We start from the raw sequence: 20,280 nt of genomic DNA, 5'->3' as shown, positions 1-20,280 counted from the left end.
GTCACTATATACTCCCCCACCAGAAACAACGATCTACCTGAGGAGGATGTACGCAGGTGGTCCCAGAGGGGAGAGAGCGCATGCGTGCTGTGATGACGGAAACACGAGGCTCGGCGTGCCATCGGCTCTAGTGTCCGATGAACACCCCAGTAGCCGTTACGTTGAGCGGGGCAGCGAGTCGCCTCTGCGCTCCAACGCCGCAGCTTTTGGCCATCACGGCGGATTCACCACTTTGGCGAGTTTTTCTCGAGCCAAGTTATAGGTGCGCCCCCTACCAGGGGTCTGTGTTTCGTTCCTAGATCGCTGGTCGACTCTTCAGTTGGGCTATCCAGCGATCTTTGCCAAGACACATTATTATTATCCATCACTGGTATTCGTGTCCTGACTACATAGTTGAATATTATTATTATTATTATCGTTGTGAAGTGACTGTGTTGCAATGGGATGACCCCTTCAAATCCGCCAGGGCCGATGTAAGTTGGCGCATACAGCCATAGCGCCATCTTGGGGCAGACACAGTTACTACAGATCTAATAGTTGCACTGATAATTCTCATGAAAACGTTAAGCCGAGCATCAATTTCATGAACATGAGCACTATTGAACCAAATAGAACAACAGTATTCAGCAGCAGAAAAACCAATGCCAAAGCTGCCGAATGAAGAGTGCTGGCATCAGCACCTTATGAAAAGCCAGCTGATTCTTGAAGAATATTATGAATATTATTCTTCGTCTTCAATTCCATACGCAAATTAGACATTGAACAAACAAAGTATTTTCTTATCTGACTTTTTTCACAATAATTAACAACCAACAAGAAAATAATTAAAATCCTTAATTGATGGTATTGTGGAATGCGACTTCAGAAATATTAGTACCTATTTGTACCTCATAGTAAAACCACATTCCCTAACTGTAACGACGATTTTCATTTCGACCGGAAAAATATCGGTTTTACTACTAAATACCTACACAATGTACTCGTACAAGTTGATTCGTTCGCGAGTACTGTCACTAACCACCACTGTTTCTGATATCTTATTATTTCAAAAAAAAGAGATCAGTGGTCCATGAAATTTTTTTTTCTTAAAGTTCTCGCGATTCTTTCAATGAGCATCGGATTTGGGACATCCTATAATGTACGCTCATATACGCACGAAAAAGTGACGTCCGCTGAGTGGAAGTCTTACACGAACTGTCATCGATAAAGTCGACATTTATCAACCAAAAAGTTAATTTTTCATTCAATTTTTTTACAGAAGTTCTTTCATCCGAGATAAATCCAATCAATATGCACAGTAACGGTTTTATGTTCACCAAATACACATGTTATCAATAAATCCGCAATTTATTCGACCGGCAACAAATGCGCCAATCGCAGCTGCAAACTGATAGTAGAAACCACAAATAATTAATTCGGTCCAGATGAAAGTGTTCAAAGCAGCTGGACAAAAAAGGGAAAAAGGTCATAATTATTACCGGGCCTCCACCAGTTGCTGTGACCGTGTTCATTAAATTGCAGACCCCGGAGTGGCAAGCGGCAATATCTCCCGGAGCAATAAATAATGTTGGAGACTTCCAGGGCGACACGGTATTTACGGCGAAAACTCAAACTGATGGTCCTGCTGAGAAATTGAATGTGTAGGGAAGATGTTATGAAGGAAGAGTCGATAAGATGGGGAAGGATTCATGTTTTATGGCCAGGATCTATGGGAGAGATATTTGGGTTATTCAATTTTCGGGTTTATTATTCCGGTCTTTATGATGGCAACTTTTTCAAGATGATATAAGGTGTGGTAAACAGAAATCCATTATATTTCCATGAAAAACAAGGCTTTAATTAATATAAAGGGTGTTTTTTTTAGAGCTATAGAACTTTAAATTGCAATAAAACAACGATGGATTATTCGATTGACATGAATTTTATTTATCCGCAAGATAATCTTGTAGCATTACATTTTAAATATGATTTCTGGCATATGACCGCCACAGCTGGCTCGGGTGTAGTCCAATCTGGACGTCCAATTTTCTATGACTTTTTCCAACATTTGTGGCCGTATATCGGCAATAACACGGCGAATGTTGTCTTCCAAATGGTCAAGGGTTTGTGGCTTATCCACATAGACCAATGACTTTGCATAGCCCCACAGAAAGTAGTCTAGCGGTGTTATATCACAAGATCTTGGAGGCCAATTCACAGGTCCAAAACGTGAAATTAGGCGGTCACCATTCGTGTCTTTCAATAAATCGATTGTGGTACGAGTTGTGTGACATGTTGCGCCGTCTTGTTGGAACCACAGCTCCTGGACATCATGGTTGTTCAATTCAGGAATGAAAAAGTTAGTAATCATGGCTCTATACCGATCACTATTGACTGTAACGTTCTGGCCATCATCGTTTTTGAAGAAGTACAGACCAATGATACCACCAGCCCATAAAGCGCACCAAACAGTCAGTTTTTCTCGATGTAACGGTGTTTCGACATACACTTGAGGATTAGCTTCACTTCAAATGTGGCAGTTTTGTTTGTTGACGTAGCCATTCAACCAGAAGTGCGCTTCATCGCTAAACAAAATGAAATGGACGTAGTGCGCGATACGTATTCCGCACAGAACCATTATTTTCGAAATGAAATTGCATTATTTGCAAGCGTTGTTCAGGCGTGAGTCTATTTGTGATGAATTGCCAAACTAAACTGAGATTAAATCACTTGACAGCTGTTAAATCGGTTGCCATCTTGAACAGTAATGCCAACTTAAAGTTATATACCTTGAAAAAAAACACCCGTTAGTTGAAATGATCCGATTCAGGTCAAATATGTCCCGTTTTGTTCGATAACTTATTGTCATTTTGAAGGTAATATCATTATGTCTCTCTCATAGAAGCCCTCGTCCCTATTGGGAAAAACCGAGACAGTCGATTTTACGATCCTCTTTCGCATAAGAACCTCTCAACCAAGCTCCTGGAGTCTGCCGAGTCACTATCGATGTGTGTGTCTCACGTTGTCCTGATGGAATACAATTCCTCACCTATCGGCCAAAGCTGAACGCTTCTGGGCTATTGCTCACTTCAGATGGTCCAATTGTTGACAGTAGGTATAGTTCCGAGTTAACAGTTGTGTTGTAGGGAGGTAGCATAGTACATATATAATTCCTTGCCTATTCCACCAAACACACAGCAAAACCATTCTGGCCGTCAATCCTAGCTTGGTCACCTTTTCCACCAGCTCACCCCGTTTTTCCCACGACCGTTTTCGCTTGACGTTGTCGTAAGTGATTTCATCACCAGTCACCAACCGGTTCAAAAATGGGTCGATGCTGTTGTGATTCAGCAGCGATACGCAATTGGTCTTCCAGTGAGTGAAGCATCATTCATATCGAAATTACTGGAACAGTATCAAGGATTATGAGATATCCCCATGAAGGCAGACTACTGTTGAAGTCTTCAGCGGAAATACTATTTTAAAGACCACGCTAGAAATTCATATAAAAACAGATAAGTGACTAGTGTCTGTGAATTTTGTGATAAATATTTGTTTTTTTTTATCTGGAAAAAGTAATAATTTTAACGTGAAATATAAACGAGTTGAAATTGAAACATGCAAAATGAAGCATATTCCAAAAAATTGTCTAATAGAGAAAATGTAAGTGCTATTTCGCATCTGCACCCAAAAATGAACTAGGAACAGCTTAAAATAGCTGGCAATAAAATGTCAGCTGGCCTGTGTAATCTTAAGTTAAAAAGGTTGCTGAATTTTTAAATTGATACCTATAGCAACGACACACATGTGCAGTAATTCAACTAAGTCTCGGATAATATTCGTTCTTTCCAAATGGTCTGCGGTTGAAAAAACGAGGGTACATTCATTGTGAAAATTCCAATTTTACGTGGTTTCAATTAAACTGGAAGAGTTCGAACCCGACCCCAATGAATAATGTTGGCAAAGTAAACAGCGTGGGAACAATCTAATTTGCTTATTGCTTCCTACCGTAAAAATTGAATACATAAATGTCCAATGGATTCCAAATAGGAATCAACCGACGGAAATTAAAATAATAACCAGTGTTATTATAGTTCTTTTGGATTGAATTGAATTATTTCCTCAACTGTACGGAAAATTTTATATTTTACTACTGTTACGGTGGATATCTTGCAAACCCCTGGAATATTTTCTGCCAGCATTCGATGCTCGATTAGCCAACTGGTTTACTTAGATTATTATTGTTGTGTATGAGATAGAGGTTTGAAGCTGAAGGAGCTATGTTATTATCAAAGATAATTGATTCCAATATATTAAATCGACTAGGCGGAATGAGTAGAAAGTCAGCAAGTCAAAATTTGAAAAGAATTTCTTTATCGCATTTGCAGAAATTTGGCGACGACAATTATCACGTGAGTTTCTTTCTATAACCTCTTTCCAATTGTTCTTCGGTCTTTGAATCGTTTTTAGTATTGGTAACGTCGTGTACGATTTGTTGTATAGTTATTCCTCTGTGAAGTTTTGCTGAATTTTGATCCCAAAATAGAAGATTAGGTATTGAATATTGGGGGAGCAGCATTCTGATAGTGTTCAAGTCCAGGAATCGACGTTGTAAATGAACCCTTGTGGTGTTTAAACGTTATTTCATATATAACGGGTGTTTTTTTTTCGAGGTATATAATTTTGAGTTGGCATTACTGTTCAAGATGGCGACCGCTGTAAAGTGATTTATTCTAAGTTTGGTTTGGCGATTCATCATGAATACACTCACGTCTGAACAACGCTTGCAAATAGTGGAATTTTATTTCGAAAATTATGGTTCTGTGCGGAATACGTATCGCGCACTACGTCCATTTCAATTTGTTTAGCATTGAAGCGCACTTCTGGTTGAATGACCACGTCAACAAACAAAACTGCCGCATTTGGAGTGAAGTTAATCCTCAAGTGTATGTCGAAACACCGTTACATCCAGAAAAACTGACTGTTTGGTGCGCTTTATGGGCTGGTGGAATCATTGGTCCCTACTTTTTCAAAAACGATGATGGTCAGAACGTTGCAGTCAATGGTGATCGGTATAGAGCCATGATTACTAACTTTTTCATTCCTGAATTGAACAACCATGATGTCCAGGAGCTGTAGTTCCAACAAGACAGCGCAACATGTCACACAGCTCGTGCCACAATCGATTTGTTGAAAGACACGTTTAGTGGCCGGCTAATTCCACGTTTTGGACCTGTGAATTGGCCTCAAAGATCTTGTGATTCAACCTAGACTACTTTCTGTGGGGCTATGTAGAGTCATTGGTCTATGCGGATAAGCCACAAACCCTTAACCATTTGGAAGACAACATTCGCCGTGTTATTCCCGATATACGGCCACAAATGTTGGAAAAAATCATCGAAAATTGGACGTCCAGATTGGACTACATCCGAACCAGCCGTGGCGGTCATATACCAGAAATCATATTTGAAATGTAATGCCACAAGATTATCTTGCGGGTAAATAAAATTTATGTCAATCGAATAATCCATCGTTGTTTTATTGCAATTTGAAGTTCTATAGCTCTAAAAAAAACATCCTTTAGGAATACTACGAGTTTGAATTAAAGTAAATTAACGAAAACTGTGAGTAAATTCTGATCCAATAAGTATTAATTATAAATTCTTCCATCCTATTTCTTGTTATGAACATCTGTACAATTCGATCAGATCTGACCCGTCGTCATTCACAGAGTTTACCACAGTAAAAAACTACAATATTTCCCTGCTATATTCATTGTTATTTCCTAGAGCTCGTTAAAATCCACTGTATGTAATATTTGTTGGTTTATTAGATAGAGATAGAGAGAGAAAGAGAGAGTTTGGAAGATCCTTTTCCACCCTTGTAGCATTTCAGGTTCCGATTCACTTAGCTCACCACCTGAAGTTATCACTGATAATTTTTATTGAATCGGTGGCGCCATTTTAGATCTCTTACGAGCTAGCCAGCGGTTGCAATGGGGTCTTTGAAAAAAAAAGGGAATACTACCCATTTTTCCTAATCAGAATGGACCCTCTTATTGGAAAACCTCTTAGCAGCCAAAAATACTATCATATGAGTGTGTATACAACAGTATCAAAAACAATAATATGATTCACCAACCTAAACCAATTGCTTGAGATCGGTAGCTCTCTCGCTACGTTCTCAATGCAGATTACAATAAAATAATATCAAGGTACAAATCCGAGTCTGGATTTCGCTGGTATTAAGGAATATCCGAAAATTTTTATTGTGGATTTCCGTCGACGCGTGCAGTTATTCGAAGTTTCGATTTTCTTACTCGTTATCGTAATTACCTTGTAAATGCATTGTCATGTCTCATTTTCCTAGGACGCGACGTCTCTAGACTCGAACCAAGTTCTGTTCCCGGAATGGTCCTATGATAATCAAAGTTCAAGTTGCATGTCGATGTCTTCTCAGATATTATCTTTACAGCTGGTCCGAATGTCACGAATTTACGAATGGAGATAATGCATAACTAATCGAAGAGGGTGAATCTATTAATAGGTTATGATAATTTGAATATTATGAAATCTGAACTTTCTCCTCTGTTTTGATACAGTTTCTTATACTGATTTTGCTCTGATGTAACCGTCCTTTGTATCAGTTTTCTTTGTTGATAGAATTTGATATTGATGCTTGCTTCTAACGGGTGTTTTTTTTTTCGAGGTACATAACTTTAAGTTGGCATTACTGTTCAAGATGGCAACCGATTTGACAGCTGTCAAGTGATTTATTCTCAGTTTGGTTTGGCAATTCACCATGAATAGACTCACGCCTGAACAACGTTTGCAAGTAGTACAATTTCATTTCGAAAATAATGGTTCTGTGCGTAATACGTATCGCGCACTACGTCCATTTTATTTTGTTTAGCGATGAAGCGCACTTCTACTTGAATGGCTACGTCAACAAACAAAACTGTCGCATTTGGAGTGAAGCTAATCCTCAAATGTATGTCGAAACACCGTTACATCCAGAAAAACTGACTGTTTGGTGCGCTTTATGGGCTGGTGGAATCATTGGTCCATACTTCTTCAAAAACGATGATGGCCAGAACGTTACAGTCAATGGTGATCGGTATAGAGCCATGATTACTAACTTTTTCATTCCTGAATTGAACAACCATGATATCCAGGAGCTGTGGTCCCAAGAAGACGGCGCAACATGTCATACAGCTCGTGCCACAATCGATTTATTGAGAGACACGTTCGGTGACCGCCTAATTTCACGTTTTGGACCTGTGAATTGGCCTCCAAGATCTTGTGATGTAACACCGCTAGACTACTTTCTGTGGGGCTATGTAAAGTCATTGGTCTATGCGGATAAGCCACAAACCCTTGACCATTTGGAAGACAACATTCGCCGTGTTATTGCCGATATACGGCCACAAATGTTGGAAAAAGTCATCGAAAATTGGACGTCTCGATTGGACTACATCCGAGCCAGCCGTGGCGGTCATATGCCAGAAATCATATTTAAAAAGTAATGCCACAAGATTATCTTGCGTATAAATGAAATTCATGTCAATCGAATAATCCATCGCTGTTTTATTATTGCAATTTAAAGTTCTATAGCTCTTAAAAAAACACCCCTTACAAATAAATTTAATAACACCTAACCTAACCAAATTCAACTTGAAAGTCACCATGGGTATGGTGACTTTCAGGTGATTTCATCAGCTAACGAATACATAAATGAGCAGGAAAAATGATGAAAATCTGATCAGAAATGAATGATCTCAAATCTGAAATTTTTCCTCGTAATGCGTCTCTTAAAAGCTTACAGATTCTTTGACGAACTTCATTTCCAACTTCTGACGCAACTTCGGACAATAAGACAAATAGGAAATCCTCCCCAAGAAATATAAATTTTTCTCATTTCCAAGTTTTCTAACACCAAAGTAAAATCGAAAAAGTCGACAGAAATAGGATGTGTATTCAGTGCTATTTATTCCATCTCAAGAGACATCTCTTTGCAGATGAAGCAAAAAAAGATTTGAATGAGATGCAAAAACTTTTTTACCGTTATTTTCGCCTGCCAATTGATTCCGCTGTTCTGCTTCAATTCGTGATCTTTTCTTCAGGATTCTGGAGAATCGTGAATTTAGCTTAATGAAAAATATTCGACCAACAATCGGGAAGGACAACAAAAAAGGATTGTGTCCAAAAAATATAATGAAGTCGAGAGAGTTTGGTTTTGTACAGGGTGGCTCGATTCAGGACGCGCTTTATTATCATATTTTGCATAAATTCCAAAAAAAATGATGATCTTCCCATAATTATTTTTGTTTTTCAAAATATTATTATAGCATTGTTGCTAACTGAGGGGATTTATGTTTTTTATTTAATTGTTTTCTGAATTTTCGGAGAACTTGATGAGTTCTTTGGAATAGGATTCTTCCCACCTATGACATGAAGGGAAAGTTGAAGTTTTTAGAAAAGCGGAGTCGACAAGGATTTCTTATTGTTTCTGAGTCTAACCCATTTTTTACTCATTTATATGTATGTACATTTTTTTTGTATCCTGATGGACAAACTGTTGATTGTGAAACTCAACAAGGGATTTCCGGTGATCTACCTATATTGCAAAAATGAATATTTCCATATACCTACATCGAGAATGGAGTAGATGTAGGCTTGGTTAATCGATCGTCTAGAGGTATGATTCGATTACCTGGCCTTTCGTCTTCTTCTCCGCGACTTTGTTGGATTTGCAATAATTAAACTTTTTTGAATTATTTACATCTATTTAAAAAGCCACACTTATACAGTACAAACTCAGTATTGAGAAGATCTTAATTACGTCTTAATTACAAGTTTCTCACTACGGTAGTGAATTTCGTCTTTAACTCGAATGTTAATTACTCGAAACGTCTTCGATTATCACACGTCTTCGTCGTACCTCAAGTTTTCGGTCGTCTCGTCTCTAACTTGTTCGCGACTCGTCTTGATCGAGTCCGCGAACCGTCTTTTCGTCTTACGTCTTTAGTTGACCGACCGAACTTGACTCGTCTTAGACTTGCCTTGAACTGTACTCGCGACTCGACTTAAACTGTCTCTCTGCTGATTGGAACTTACCCTGTCTCGAATATCGACCTCCCTCCTTTCGGCTTGACTAGGGGATGGTACTTTCCCTAAGGGTGTGGTTAGGGAAAGTACCATCCCCTAGTCCAATAAGAATTTTGCCGTACCGCCCACAAAGATCTTCGCGGATTCCTGGAAATCGAATATTCTCGAAGGACTAGAACCTGATACACAGATGTGACATATCTGGTACGACCGTGTTGTCATCGAACTTTCCCAACCCACCCAATGAATCTCTTCAAGATTTACAACTCCATGACATATCTTCGACACCTCGAAGAATCCTTTTTACATTATATGTACAATAACAATTCGTTCCCTGTAAATTCATTGAAACTGTCATGCCCTCGACACTTGAAGAAACTAATAGGTCTCCAAGCATCCTGTTGACCATCTCAATTATTTACAAGGAACAATAACTGGATCCATGTAATAACTGGATTCATGTAATGCCGAGTCAAAACATTATTATAGCATTGTGGCTAACTGAGGGGGATTTATGTTTTATATTTAATTGTTTTCTGAATTTTCGGAGAACTTGATCAGTTCTTTGGAATAGGATTTTTTCCCACCTATGACATGAGGGAAAGTTGAAGTTTTAAGAAAAGCAGAGTCGACAAGGATTTCTTATTGTTTCGGAGTTTAACCTATTTTTATACTCATTTGTATGTATGTACATTTTCTTTGTAGCCTGATGGGCAAAGTGTTGCTTGTGAAACTCGATAAGGGATTTTTGGGGACCTATATTGCAAAAATAGATATTTTTATATACCTACGTCGAGAATGGAATAGATGTTTCAGTTACCTATATTGCAAAAATAGATATTTTTGGCTACCTATATACGGGCCGGGAGTATTGCTGTGTATAAATTTAGCATAATTGTTGTTAAAGGTATAGAGTTGAAAATTTGAGAAAGTTGATTAGGATAGCATTTGAATTAGTAGAAGAACTAATGAATATAGAATAGCATAAATCATGAAATGAAAATTAATGAACGACATAATGAAACCAACTCATATGTAATAAAAATAATCACTACAAAAAAGGATTGTTGGAGCGAATTCCACTCATATAAAAGAATTCATTCTGAACATGTTGGTGTGTGTCATTGATTTAACAATTATGGAATTGAATCCTCAGAAACCAATACATTTTTGAAGAACTACACAATACATAATATAAAATAATGAAATTGGCACGTCCAATGCTATTATATTTGACCTAATCTCTTCGTCCCTTTCGGTTTATATCCATTGGTTGAAATAATAATCATTCTACTTTCCAAACAGGTCAAGTGTGCTGCACAAAGGCTAATTTTTTTTTTCACATCATAAATTCCAAAGCACCATTATGCCCAATAATTAACCCGTACTCACGTATATAACAGAAATTATTTTTACTTCCAAACTTAATCAGTAATAACCTACCTAATTAATTCAACCTGAAATATATATCCCTCCAACATTCTCGTTTCAACACAGACGAGAGCGAAAACGTAGAGAAACGGCTCTGGAGAGTCTATTCACAGAGGGAACGCCCCTGGATATCGGGCCCCAGGCTGCTTATGGAGTTACACTGTTCCCTTTCTTGACTCACCTGGCCTTTATCGACCGCCACCCCAGAATCGTGTGTCTGTGATAAATAGCGTTCCTCTTGTTCGAACTGTTAATTATTTTTTCTCCCCAGACGACTATAACCTTGTAATTTTCCACCATGCATTAGGTCTTGAGCTTCACTTTTACCGAATTAATATTTCTCTCGTAATATACCTACATCGAGAATGGAATAGATGTTTCTGTCTCTGGGGTAATTCGTTCTTCGTGGAGTTGAAAACAATAGGAGAAAATCATTTTTGGAACGGTATCGGATTCCGTTAAATCATATCATAATATGTTTAAGTAGTGAAGTTGAAGAAAGCATCGTTGGCATCATCAATCATCAACGAGAATCTTGTTGGCCTCACATAAAGTCATCACATTATGAAACTATAGTATATTGTACAACAAATGGGGAAAGTTCAACTTTTCTCACGAGTGTGGAAGTTTGTGGCACGAGCCTCTAGCCTGAAAGGCGAGTGCCGCAAACACACGAGTGAGAAAAAGAGCTTTCTCCACATGTTGCACACTATACTCTTCCTACAACTGCACAAATTCAAATAATAAAACAATGTACTCTTATTCAATTCTAAATGGCCTTCGTTAACAGTCCCAATGCATTTTTTGCGTTTCCAAGGAATGACTTTTCAATGGTCTATCAAGCGAGGTGTGAGCAAAAGATAAGATAAGATTAGATAATTTTATTTTGCTATTTACAAACAATTTGCAGTTTGTTTACACTCGTCAAAATAATATTTCTCACAATAAGAGAAATACATAGTTTCCAAATTCATTGAGATATAATATATAGGCTACTTTTCATAGCAGTGGTAGGAGAAATATACCCGTATTATACTCAGTGACATCAGGAGTGTTAGCATAGTAAACACATCAAATAGCAAAAAGCAGGTATAAAAACACAATTCAAAGTTGAAGCGAAATGTCTTTTTTGTCGAAAAGAGTATTACCTAATGCATAAAATTAACAAAGAGCAATAATAGTGGCAATAATAATGCAAAATTTGCATTAAATGCTTCAAAGTTGTTGTTTATTATGAAAATGTGACATGCCCATTACAAAAAAATTACTGAGCGCTTACCTATCGATTTTTTGCCTATTGGTAATTAAAAATAAACAACAAACAATATGGTAAAATCTTGGTGGTCTGATGTGAAAGCATCCTAATATTAAACTAACATATCCTCACTTATAGTTTATTCTGTCGAAAATTCACATTCTTTTTTCGATTTAATATATTTCTGGGTTAATTTATTATTTATTTAAGCATCGTCTTAAATATGATCGAGCAATATAAGAGTAGTTTACAATATAGCCGATTCATTCAAACAAAGCATCATTTCAAAGAAGATATTATAGTCTTCGTAGCGAATGCCATAAACTTTTTCCAAGCCTGTAAAGTTTTCTTATCCACTAACGGAATGAGGTAGTCGATGAAGGCTTCTTGAAAATCCTGTAAAAGAAAAGGATTATGTGTGTCTGTATGAATTAATATTTTAATCTCACCAAATAATATTGTTTAGGAAGATTATCTTCTACACCTGTCTGTGCGATAATATTTTTCAACTCTTCTGGATTGTAAAGCTTGTTTATCCAAATTTCAATAGCGCTCATTAATTTTGTGCTCTGCTCCAAGAATGCCTTATCGGATTTCAGTTCTTCGAGAGATAGATCTTTGAAAAGATATATTTTCAAGTGATGTGGAAACTTTTCGAAAAACCTAAAAGAAGTTATTTGTTATTATTTTTAAATAGCAATTGGAATGTGTCAATCGATAATTTAGAAAGAATGTGAATTTTAAAAACGAGGAAAACACTGACGAGGAGTCTATAGTTTTAATTTTATTCGGTAATGTTATAAGGATTATGGATTCAACAGTTTTCATTATTCATTATCAAGTCACTTATAAAGGGTGTTTTTTTAGAGCTATAGAACTTTAAATTGCAATAAAACAACGATGGATTATTCGATTGACATGAATTTTATTTACCCGCAAGATAATTTTGTGGCATTACATTTTAAATATGATTTCTGGCATATGACTGCCACGGCTGGCTCGGATGTAGTCCAATTTTCGATGACTTTTTCCAATATTTGTGGCCGTATATCGGCAATAACACGGAGAATGTTGTCTTCCAAATGGTCAAGGGTTTGTGGCTTATCCGCATAGACCAATGACTTTACATAGCCCCACAGAAAGTAGTCTAGCGGTGTTAAATCACAAGATCTTGGAGGCCAATTCAAAGGTCCAAAACGTGAAATTCGGCGGTCACCAAACGTGTCTTCCAATAAATCGATTGTAACACGAGCTGTGTGACATGTTGCGCCGTCTTGTTGGAACCACAGCTCCTGGACATCATGGTTGTTCAATTCAGGAATGAAAAAGTTAATAATCATGGCTCTATACCGATCACCATTGACTGTAACGTTCTGGCCATCATCGTTTCTGAAGAAGTACGGACCAATGATTCCACCAGCCCATAAAGTGCACCAAACAGTCAGTTTTTCTGGATGTAACGGTGTTTTGATATACACTTGAGGATTAGCTTCACTCCAAATGCGGCAGTTTTGTTTGTTGACGTAGCCATTCAACCAGAAGTGCGCTTCATCGCTAAACAAAATAAAATGGACGTAGTGCGCGATACGTATTCTGCACAGAACCATTATTTTCGAAATAAAATTGCACTTTTTGCAAGCGTTGTACAGGCGTGAGTCTATTCATGATAAATTGCCAAACCAAACTAAGAATAAATCACTTAACAGCTGTTAAATCGGTCGCCATCTTGAACAGTAATGCCAACTATATACCTCGAAAAAAACACCCGTTAGGTAACCATTTAGATTTTAAATTTGAAATTTCAGATGAGAATCATTGTTTTTCATTACATTTGTTTTTTATAGCAGAAAATACTGAAAATTTTCAGGAAAAATTTTTCACGATTTGAATTTTCAGTCAGAAATGATTCACATGGAATTCTGACCTTCTGCTGTACTGTTTGATTTCAGTACATGCTCTACCACTTGTCGTTCGGAAATGGCGAAAAGTTTGAGATTTTGGTTCAGATAAACCATCAATAAAAAAGGATTTAACAATTGGAAGAAAAAATAGAAATGGATTTCTTTCATTGAAAATCTATTAGAAATATTCGTCAAACCTTCTTTTTTATAAGCAGAAAGTTTTCTACCATTTTATCGAATAATTTGGACAATTTACGATTAAAATTTCATGTGAATGATTAATGGAATGGAAGTGACTGCTCATTTCAAAATTATAGATTTTTCCTCTTACAACCACCGAGTTTTATAAGGTTCAGACATAATTTCTTTTTTCTACATTTTTGCAAAAAGCAAAACTTTATTGAACTATATTTAGTGGAAAAAGAAGTTCTTTATTGCACTAGTGCAATAAAGTTTTTATTGCACTCATCTGTCATTCTACTTCAACGTACTGTCATCATGACAACATAAACGTTCAAACCCACTACATATTTATCAGATATGCTGTGAGATTGGCAATACGTTTTAAACAGTTACATATTTCATATTATTTTGTATTAATGTAAGCAGCCAGAGATAAACGAACAATGCCTTCCCGAGAATAACTCCTTAATCAAAACTGATCCGATTTGTAACCGTCTACCTCCATAGAGCAAACTGTCTGTACTATGACCACACCTCATGATAACATGCTTTTTGCATGCATGTAGAAAAAATGTTGTATGTAACTCGCGCAAAAATCGTTTATTGCCCTCGACGTGAAATAAACATTCACTTTTTGCACTTGTTGCATAAATTACTATAAACTATAAACTATAATCCACATTATATAGAATGAGAATATTTTTATTTTCATGGAAGAATTGATGATATGGTCTCTGTACGAAGCACTGATATATTTTTTTTTTAATATTCTTGAGAAGATACCTGCAAAAAAGCCTTGATATAGAGGAAAACCTAACGTTTCGAGATTTTCAACTTATTCAACTCAAAAAATAACCCAGCATATACCTATACCGAAAATGTCAAAAGAAGTTTTTTTTTCGATATTTCTTTGAAATTTTATTTGGTTCTATCAAGGCAATGGAATTGAAGGGAATAGAGACTATTGGACAGGTTAAAATAAAATTATAGAGCGATCAATTCTAAGCAGTAGTACTCAAAAATACAACGCTCTTTCAGGGAACGAACGCTAAAAACTCAGGAATTCTCAGCTGGTTTGTTTGTTATATGCAAAAATTTTGTAGGTTCTTTCCATAGGCTACTTACTTAAGTAATATGGTAATGCCTGTTTTTAGCGGTTCTGCCAATAAAACTGCTTTCGAATCCACAATAAGTTTCTTCTCTTTGTCTGTCATCCCAGTGATATTATCAATCAAATGCCCTCTTCCATGTCTTATTTCTATCCACATACGTGCAATCACTTGAAAAATTCCTGTTGCCATCTCGAAAAGACTCACCTACACTGTAACAATTCAATCGCAAACAAAGATAAAAATGGGTAGTAACTCGAGCAAAATATCGATTATTATGGATTTCAATCCGTTTTTCCTCGATTAAATTAATACCTATTTCCTGGAGAGTTTCCTATTGCTTGTATGGAATATTTGAATAAATTGCGTGGACATTTGATAATGCTGCAGTCAATCTACTACGATTACGATAATGGTTCCTTTGAATTCGCTGATATTTCGATATTTTTACATTTTTTTTAATACATCATTTTATGAGTATTTTTTTTTCAGAATCAATAGAAAGGATAGCATATTTCAAAGTGAAAAATAATGCAATCAACATTGGAGTAACAACCTCTGTTTGTTTTTTTTGTTAATTATGTTAATCATTTCGTATAGAAGCCTACAATTTTTTATTTTTGAGCCAGGGAACTATTTTGTCCGTCTTTTCGGCCGGCTGTATACACTATTATTCCGGACAGAAGGTGCTAAAAGCTTGAAATCTGTAGGATAGGTTCGTATTTCAAATGCCACCATTATAATAGTAAATGGTCGAGATCTGACTAGAGGTTCCAAAAATATACCCGTTCAAAATGTTGCGTTCCTGTTAATTTCAAAACTGCAGGTTCGATCAGGATGAGAAATTGCATTTGAATGTAGAATTGTAACTTAAAGCATCTTGCAAAATTTTTTGTGTATGGCATGATTGAAAATTCAAGTAAAAGTATCGAACAAAAAAGTACACCATATTTCCGTGACGATAAAACAGACGGAATTGATATCTTAGGTTCTAATATGAACTACCAAATCAAAACTGCGTGCAAGCTGATCGGAACCATTGAAAATTGAGCCATTTCGGGCAAAGCTTCCTCATTGACAAAAGTCCACGCTGAATACTGCAGACACTGTCTGCTAATATCTTCAACTGCGCTGCTTTCTTGTCGTGGATTATTGTAATTTTTAATGTAGCAGTGTATTCGGGCGACCAGAGACAGCGTTCAACATTGTCGGTTCTTTGACCACGTTTAAAGTCAGCATACTATTTTTTAACCGTTGTTGTTGATGAAGCAGTTCCTGAATAACACTTATTAATCCATTGCTTTGCTTACTTACTATTTTTCCCATAAAAAATGGTGTTTATCGATTCACCAAACTCGTTTTTACCCATTCTTCGAACAACAACAAGTGCAACATCCCTTAATCTTCAATTTCTCCATGCCGATCTAACCTTTTTTTCCGAAATTTTTCACGCTTCTTTCGGAATTCAGTTCTGACGAGAAAAAAATGGTTTGAGACTGATAGTGCCATCTGTGAGCCAAGTGACATGATAATGAGAATTTTGTATGGATGTAACAATTCAATCAACATGAAATTTCGCACGAAGCTTTGAATTATTATTTCATATCTAGATGCAACTTTTCATTTCATTGACGTTTTTAAAGTATCAGGAAACAAAATTACGAAACCTTTAGCGGTATTTTGCACATTTACTAACTTAAACGGATCATTCAGATCATTCACGGATCATACAAAATAACAAGAGACTGGAAAAGCAGCATTACAGTACCTATATATAAAAAAGGAGATGAGTCAGACCCAACAAACTACTATGGAATAACACTATTGAGTACCTCGTTAAAACTTCCTACCAAGATCTGAGTAGACAAAATAACGTAAATGATACCAATGAGAGAAGAACAGCAGGGATTCCGAAGAAACCGGTCTACTACCGACACGTTGTTCATACTAAGACAACTAACTGAAAAATCCCGGGAGTACTACACCCCTGCATATCTCTGCTTTGTGTATCTAACCAAGGCCTTTGACAGAGTCCGACTGAGAGACTCTGCCTACGATCTTGCGCAACAGAAACATACCTGAGGAGTACATAGAAATAATTGAGGACCTAAACACTGACACAACAACACAAATACGAACTAACTTCACTCTGACAGAGCGCCTACAAACAACGACAGGAATTCGCCAAGGTGACAATCTCAGCCCTCTCCTATTCAATCTGATAATGGACGAAATAATAAAATCCGAGAAGAGACTTGATTGGGATATCGAATGGAAGAACACAAGATAAGTATATTATGCTTTGCCGATGATGTGGTACTCATTGCAGAATCGGAAGACGACCTCCTAAAAATACTACAAGCCTTTAACAGACAGGTATTAGAACTCCACATGTTTAGTTCTACCAAAAAGATCAAATGCATGCATGACAAGCAAGCAATAGAAGACAAGACTAGCAATAGAAGACAACATCATTGAACAAGTCATGTCCTTCGAATATCTCGGGTGCAAGATTACAAGCGCTGGGTTCCTAGAAGACGAAGTGAGAAAACAGGTCAACAAAGCTGCAGCAATTTCAGGACATCTTAAGTATCCCATTTAGAAAAACAAACACCTAATTACCGGATGCATATCTAACCAAGAGGATATTGCGAACTACTGAAATGAAGACCCTAAGAACAATAACGGGATACACATCAGCTGACAGATAGAGAAATTCTGTAATTTGAGATAAGCGTCAAGTGGACGATGTAGTCAGATGGGTAAGTAAAGGGCGGAGAGAGTGGAACTAGGATGTGGATAGAATTAGCCCAGACAGAAGGCAAAGATCACCAAGGACAACAAACCCCTTGGAAGAAGACCCATCGGACGTCCACCAAAACGATGGCGAGACAGCTGACAATCCACGTCACAGGAGACATAGACTGGATAAAACAGGCGGTACGCCTTCTAAAGAAGAAGAAAGATCATTCGAAATCTCAACCTACCCTCAAAATTTCAAGTTCCAGAGTTAACATTTCTACGACCGGTTGGACTGAACGACAGAATCAATTTGAGGATAAATTCAATACCAGTGCGTTAAATCTTATCATTTGAGACAGTTTCCAACTCTTCGCCAACTAGAGATATGGGACATCGCGCCACTGTAGATACTTTAGATTCAGAAAAAGCGATAGATTCCAACTACTGTTTCTGTTGTGGATGGGAAATTTAGAAATTATTGAAATTATTGGAATTATAATTCAGAAGGAATATACGTTAAATTCAAAAGAGCGGACGCGACTTGTGTGAACTGATCTTATCTTAGAAGCATGATGTTTTATTTTATTGCTTTTCTTAGTTATCCTCTCACTGCGTTGGTGAAATCGATATATTTTTCACGGATTAGAAAAATAATTCAGATACGGGGAAATCTTGACTTATTCGATACATGTGAAGAACCGTTATGATCGTTCCCAGATGACACAGCAAAAAGTTCGTTAGGCAAAATCGAAGTATGGTTCTTGTTGAGACAGCAGAAAAATCTAGTTTGAGCTGAAGTCAAGGTAGGGTCTGTTGACGAAAAAATGAAGAAGGATAAGAAATTTTCTTACCAATGATCTAATTGGCATGGTATCTTGGGCAATTGTTGGGGCAGTCTTGGATAAGTACGAGGTTACGGTTTTGTTGAGGTTTAAGGATTCAATCAGTAACGCTTAGGGTCTCTTATTGAGAAGGGTTCAGAATTCAAACGTCGGTCACGAAACTGGACTTAGATTAAAACAATTTCTTTTGAAGATCAGAGTAATTTTTAACCAGGTTGAATCGATTCTAAAGGAAATTTAGTAGATGATAGAGAGTTGAAGGAATTTTAAGTTTTTAAGGAAGAAGGAATTGTTTTAACTCTAAGAAAGGTTGAGTTAGGTCAGAAATAGAAAAACAGGGATTTTTTTTATAAAGTTTTAGAATTTTTTTTGGTATGAATTAGATTAGCTCGGAGTGCGCGAATCGGGAGTGGAGTTATTAAAAAGAAATTACACGTTTCGAGTAAAAATTTAAAAAAAATTAAAACTAGGTATAGGCAGGGCCTAATTACTCACCTCGCACCGCGGGATAAGGGCAAGTTGACAATCTTTTGGCTATTTAATTTTCATTTTGTTTTGATGATTTTTAATATTTTTTCGATGAAGATCTCCCAAGTTCAAAGTTGGTTATTTTTGTTTTTTTTGTTTGAATAATAGATTATTTGAGACTTTTTTTTTAATCATAAAGTTTTGGCCGTTGAGTCAAATATATAAAAATTTCGTGGATATTGTAATTTTGAATATATTTTTTTTCTCTTTATTATATTTAATTTTAAAATTTCAATCTATTTTTATTAACCCAGAAAACTAATCCTGTCCCTTGGGAAAGAAAGTCAACTAAAAAGACCTGTCCATTGAAGCGACGGGCCGGACTCACAAATAAAATCTTTGTAAATTTACATAATTATTTATTCTCCGAGACCTCTGGAAAGCCGCTCTTCCAGGGGTTGAAAGAACATCTCAACCGGAGATAAGTGAACGTTGGTCAACCCGTTCATGACATTTCACTCTTCAGAAAAAGACATGGAAAACCAAGTTTCCTTCCCGATAAACAAAAATGTTGAACATTCCTAACATTAAAATTCAATCCATTGACAATATACCACCACGCCTGATATGGGAAGACAGGTATAATAAATTGTACATCGGATAGTCTCACTCCATTTCCTGTTACAATATTCGAACATGGAGAGCCGATTTCTCCCGTGTAAATTGGAAAACTATACATCTCCGCTTGGGAACTTAACCATTATAAACTTTCCGGGACGATAAAAAGCGTTCTCCTTGAACGATAACCTTGGCAAAAATAAATTTTATGACCTGTTGGTTGGATAGCGAGTGGAACTTTCGGGGATTTTCTATTTTACGCTTCTGTGGAAGATTCACAATCTGGGTCTCTTGGGGAAGTTGGCGATTAAAATTGTTCGACGGTTCCATTGTTTTTGGACGCTTTTTGTGAAGGAGGAGATTCTATCGTATTTCACAAATCTACTACCATACTATACAGGGTGGCCATTTGAAAACGAAACAGACGAGATTACAGACGAAATAAAGTTTTTCGATAGAAATGCTCGGACAGGTCGATTTCTGTTTCGAGGGGGACAACTTAAGATGTAGGTTACGGACGCATAGCGCTTCAACCCTTGCTACTACAACCCTCACCCCCAAATTTTGAATAGGGAAGATGGGGTGAGTGATACCTCATTCGAAAGGTATTTTTATACTGATTTCAGCACAGTTATTGTTTTTTCA

At 36.8% G+C, this 20,280-nt stretch overlaps 1 protein-coding gene across 1 annotated transcript; it reads right to left on the bottom strand.

Moving 5' to 3' along the window:
* Window positions 1–11,383: 11,383 nt before the first annotated feature.
* On the bottom strand, window positions 11,384–17,154 carry LOC123689015 (cytoglobin-2-like). The gene is made up of 4 exons (XM_045627798.1): window positions 17,044–17,154; window positions 14,982–15,177; window positions 12,222–12,435; window positions 11,384–12,168 (listed from the first exon to the last, which is right to left on the bottom strand). The coding sequence occupies exons 2-4, from the start codon at window positions 15,155–15,157 to the stop codon at window positions 12,052–12,054; spliced, it is 507 nt and encodes a 168-aa protein (XP_045483754.1). The 5' UTR covers window positions 15,158–15,177; window positions 17,044–17,154; the 3' UTR covers window positions 11,384–12,051.
* Between the last annotated feature and the right edge of the window lie 3,126 nt (window positions 17,155–20,280).

The sequence above is a fragment of the Harmonia axyridis genome, chromosome 1, assembly GCF_914767665.1.
Source record: "Harmonia axyridis chromosome 1, icHarAxyr1.1, whole genome shotgun sequence".
Classification (NCBI taxonomy): Eukaryota; Metazoa; Arthropoda; class Insecta; order Coleoptera; family Coccinellidae; genus Harmonia; species Harmonia axyridis.
The sequence above is the reverse complement of the archived record's forward strand: the minus strand, read 5'-3'. Positions and strand labels throughout refer to the sequence as shown.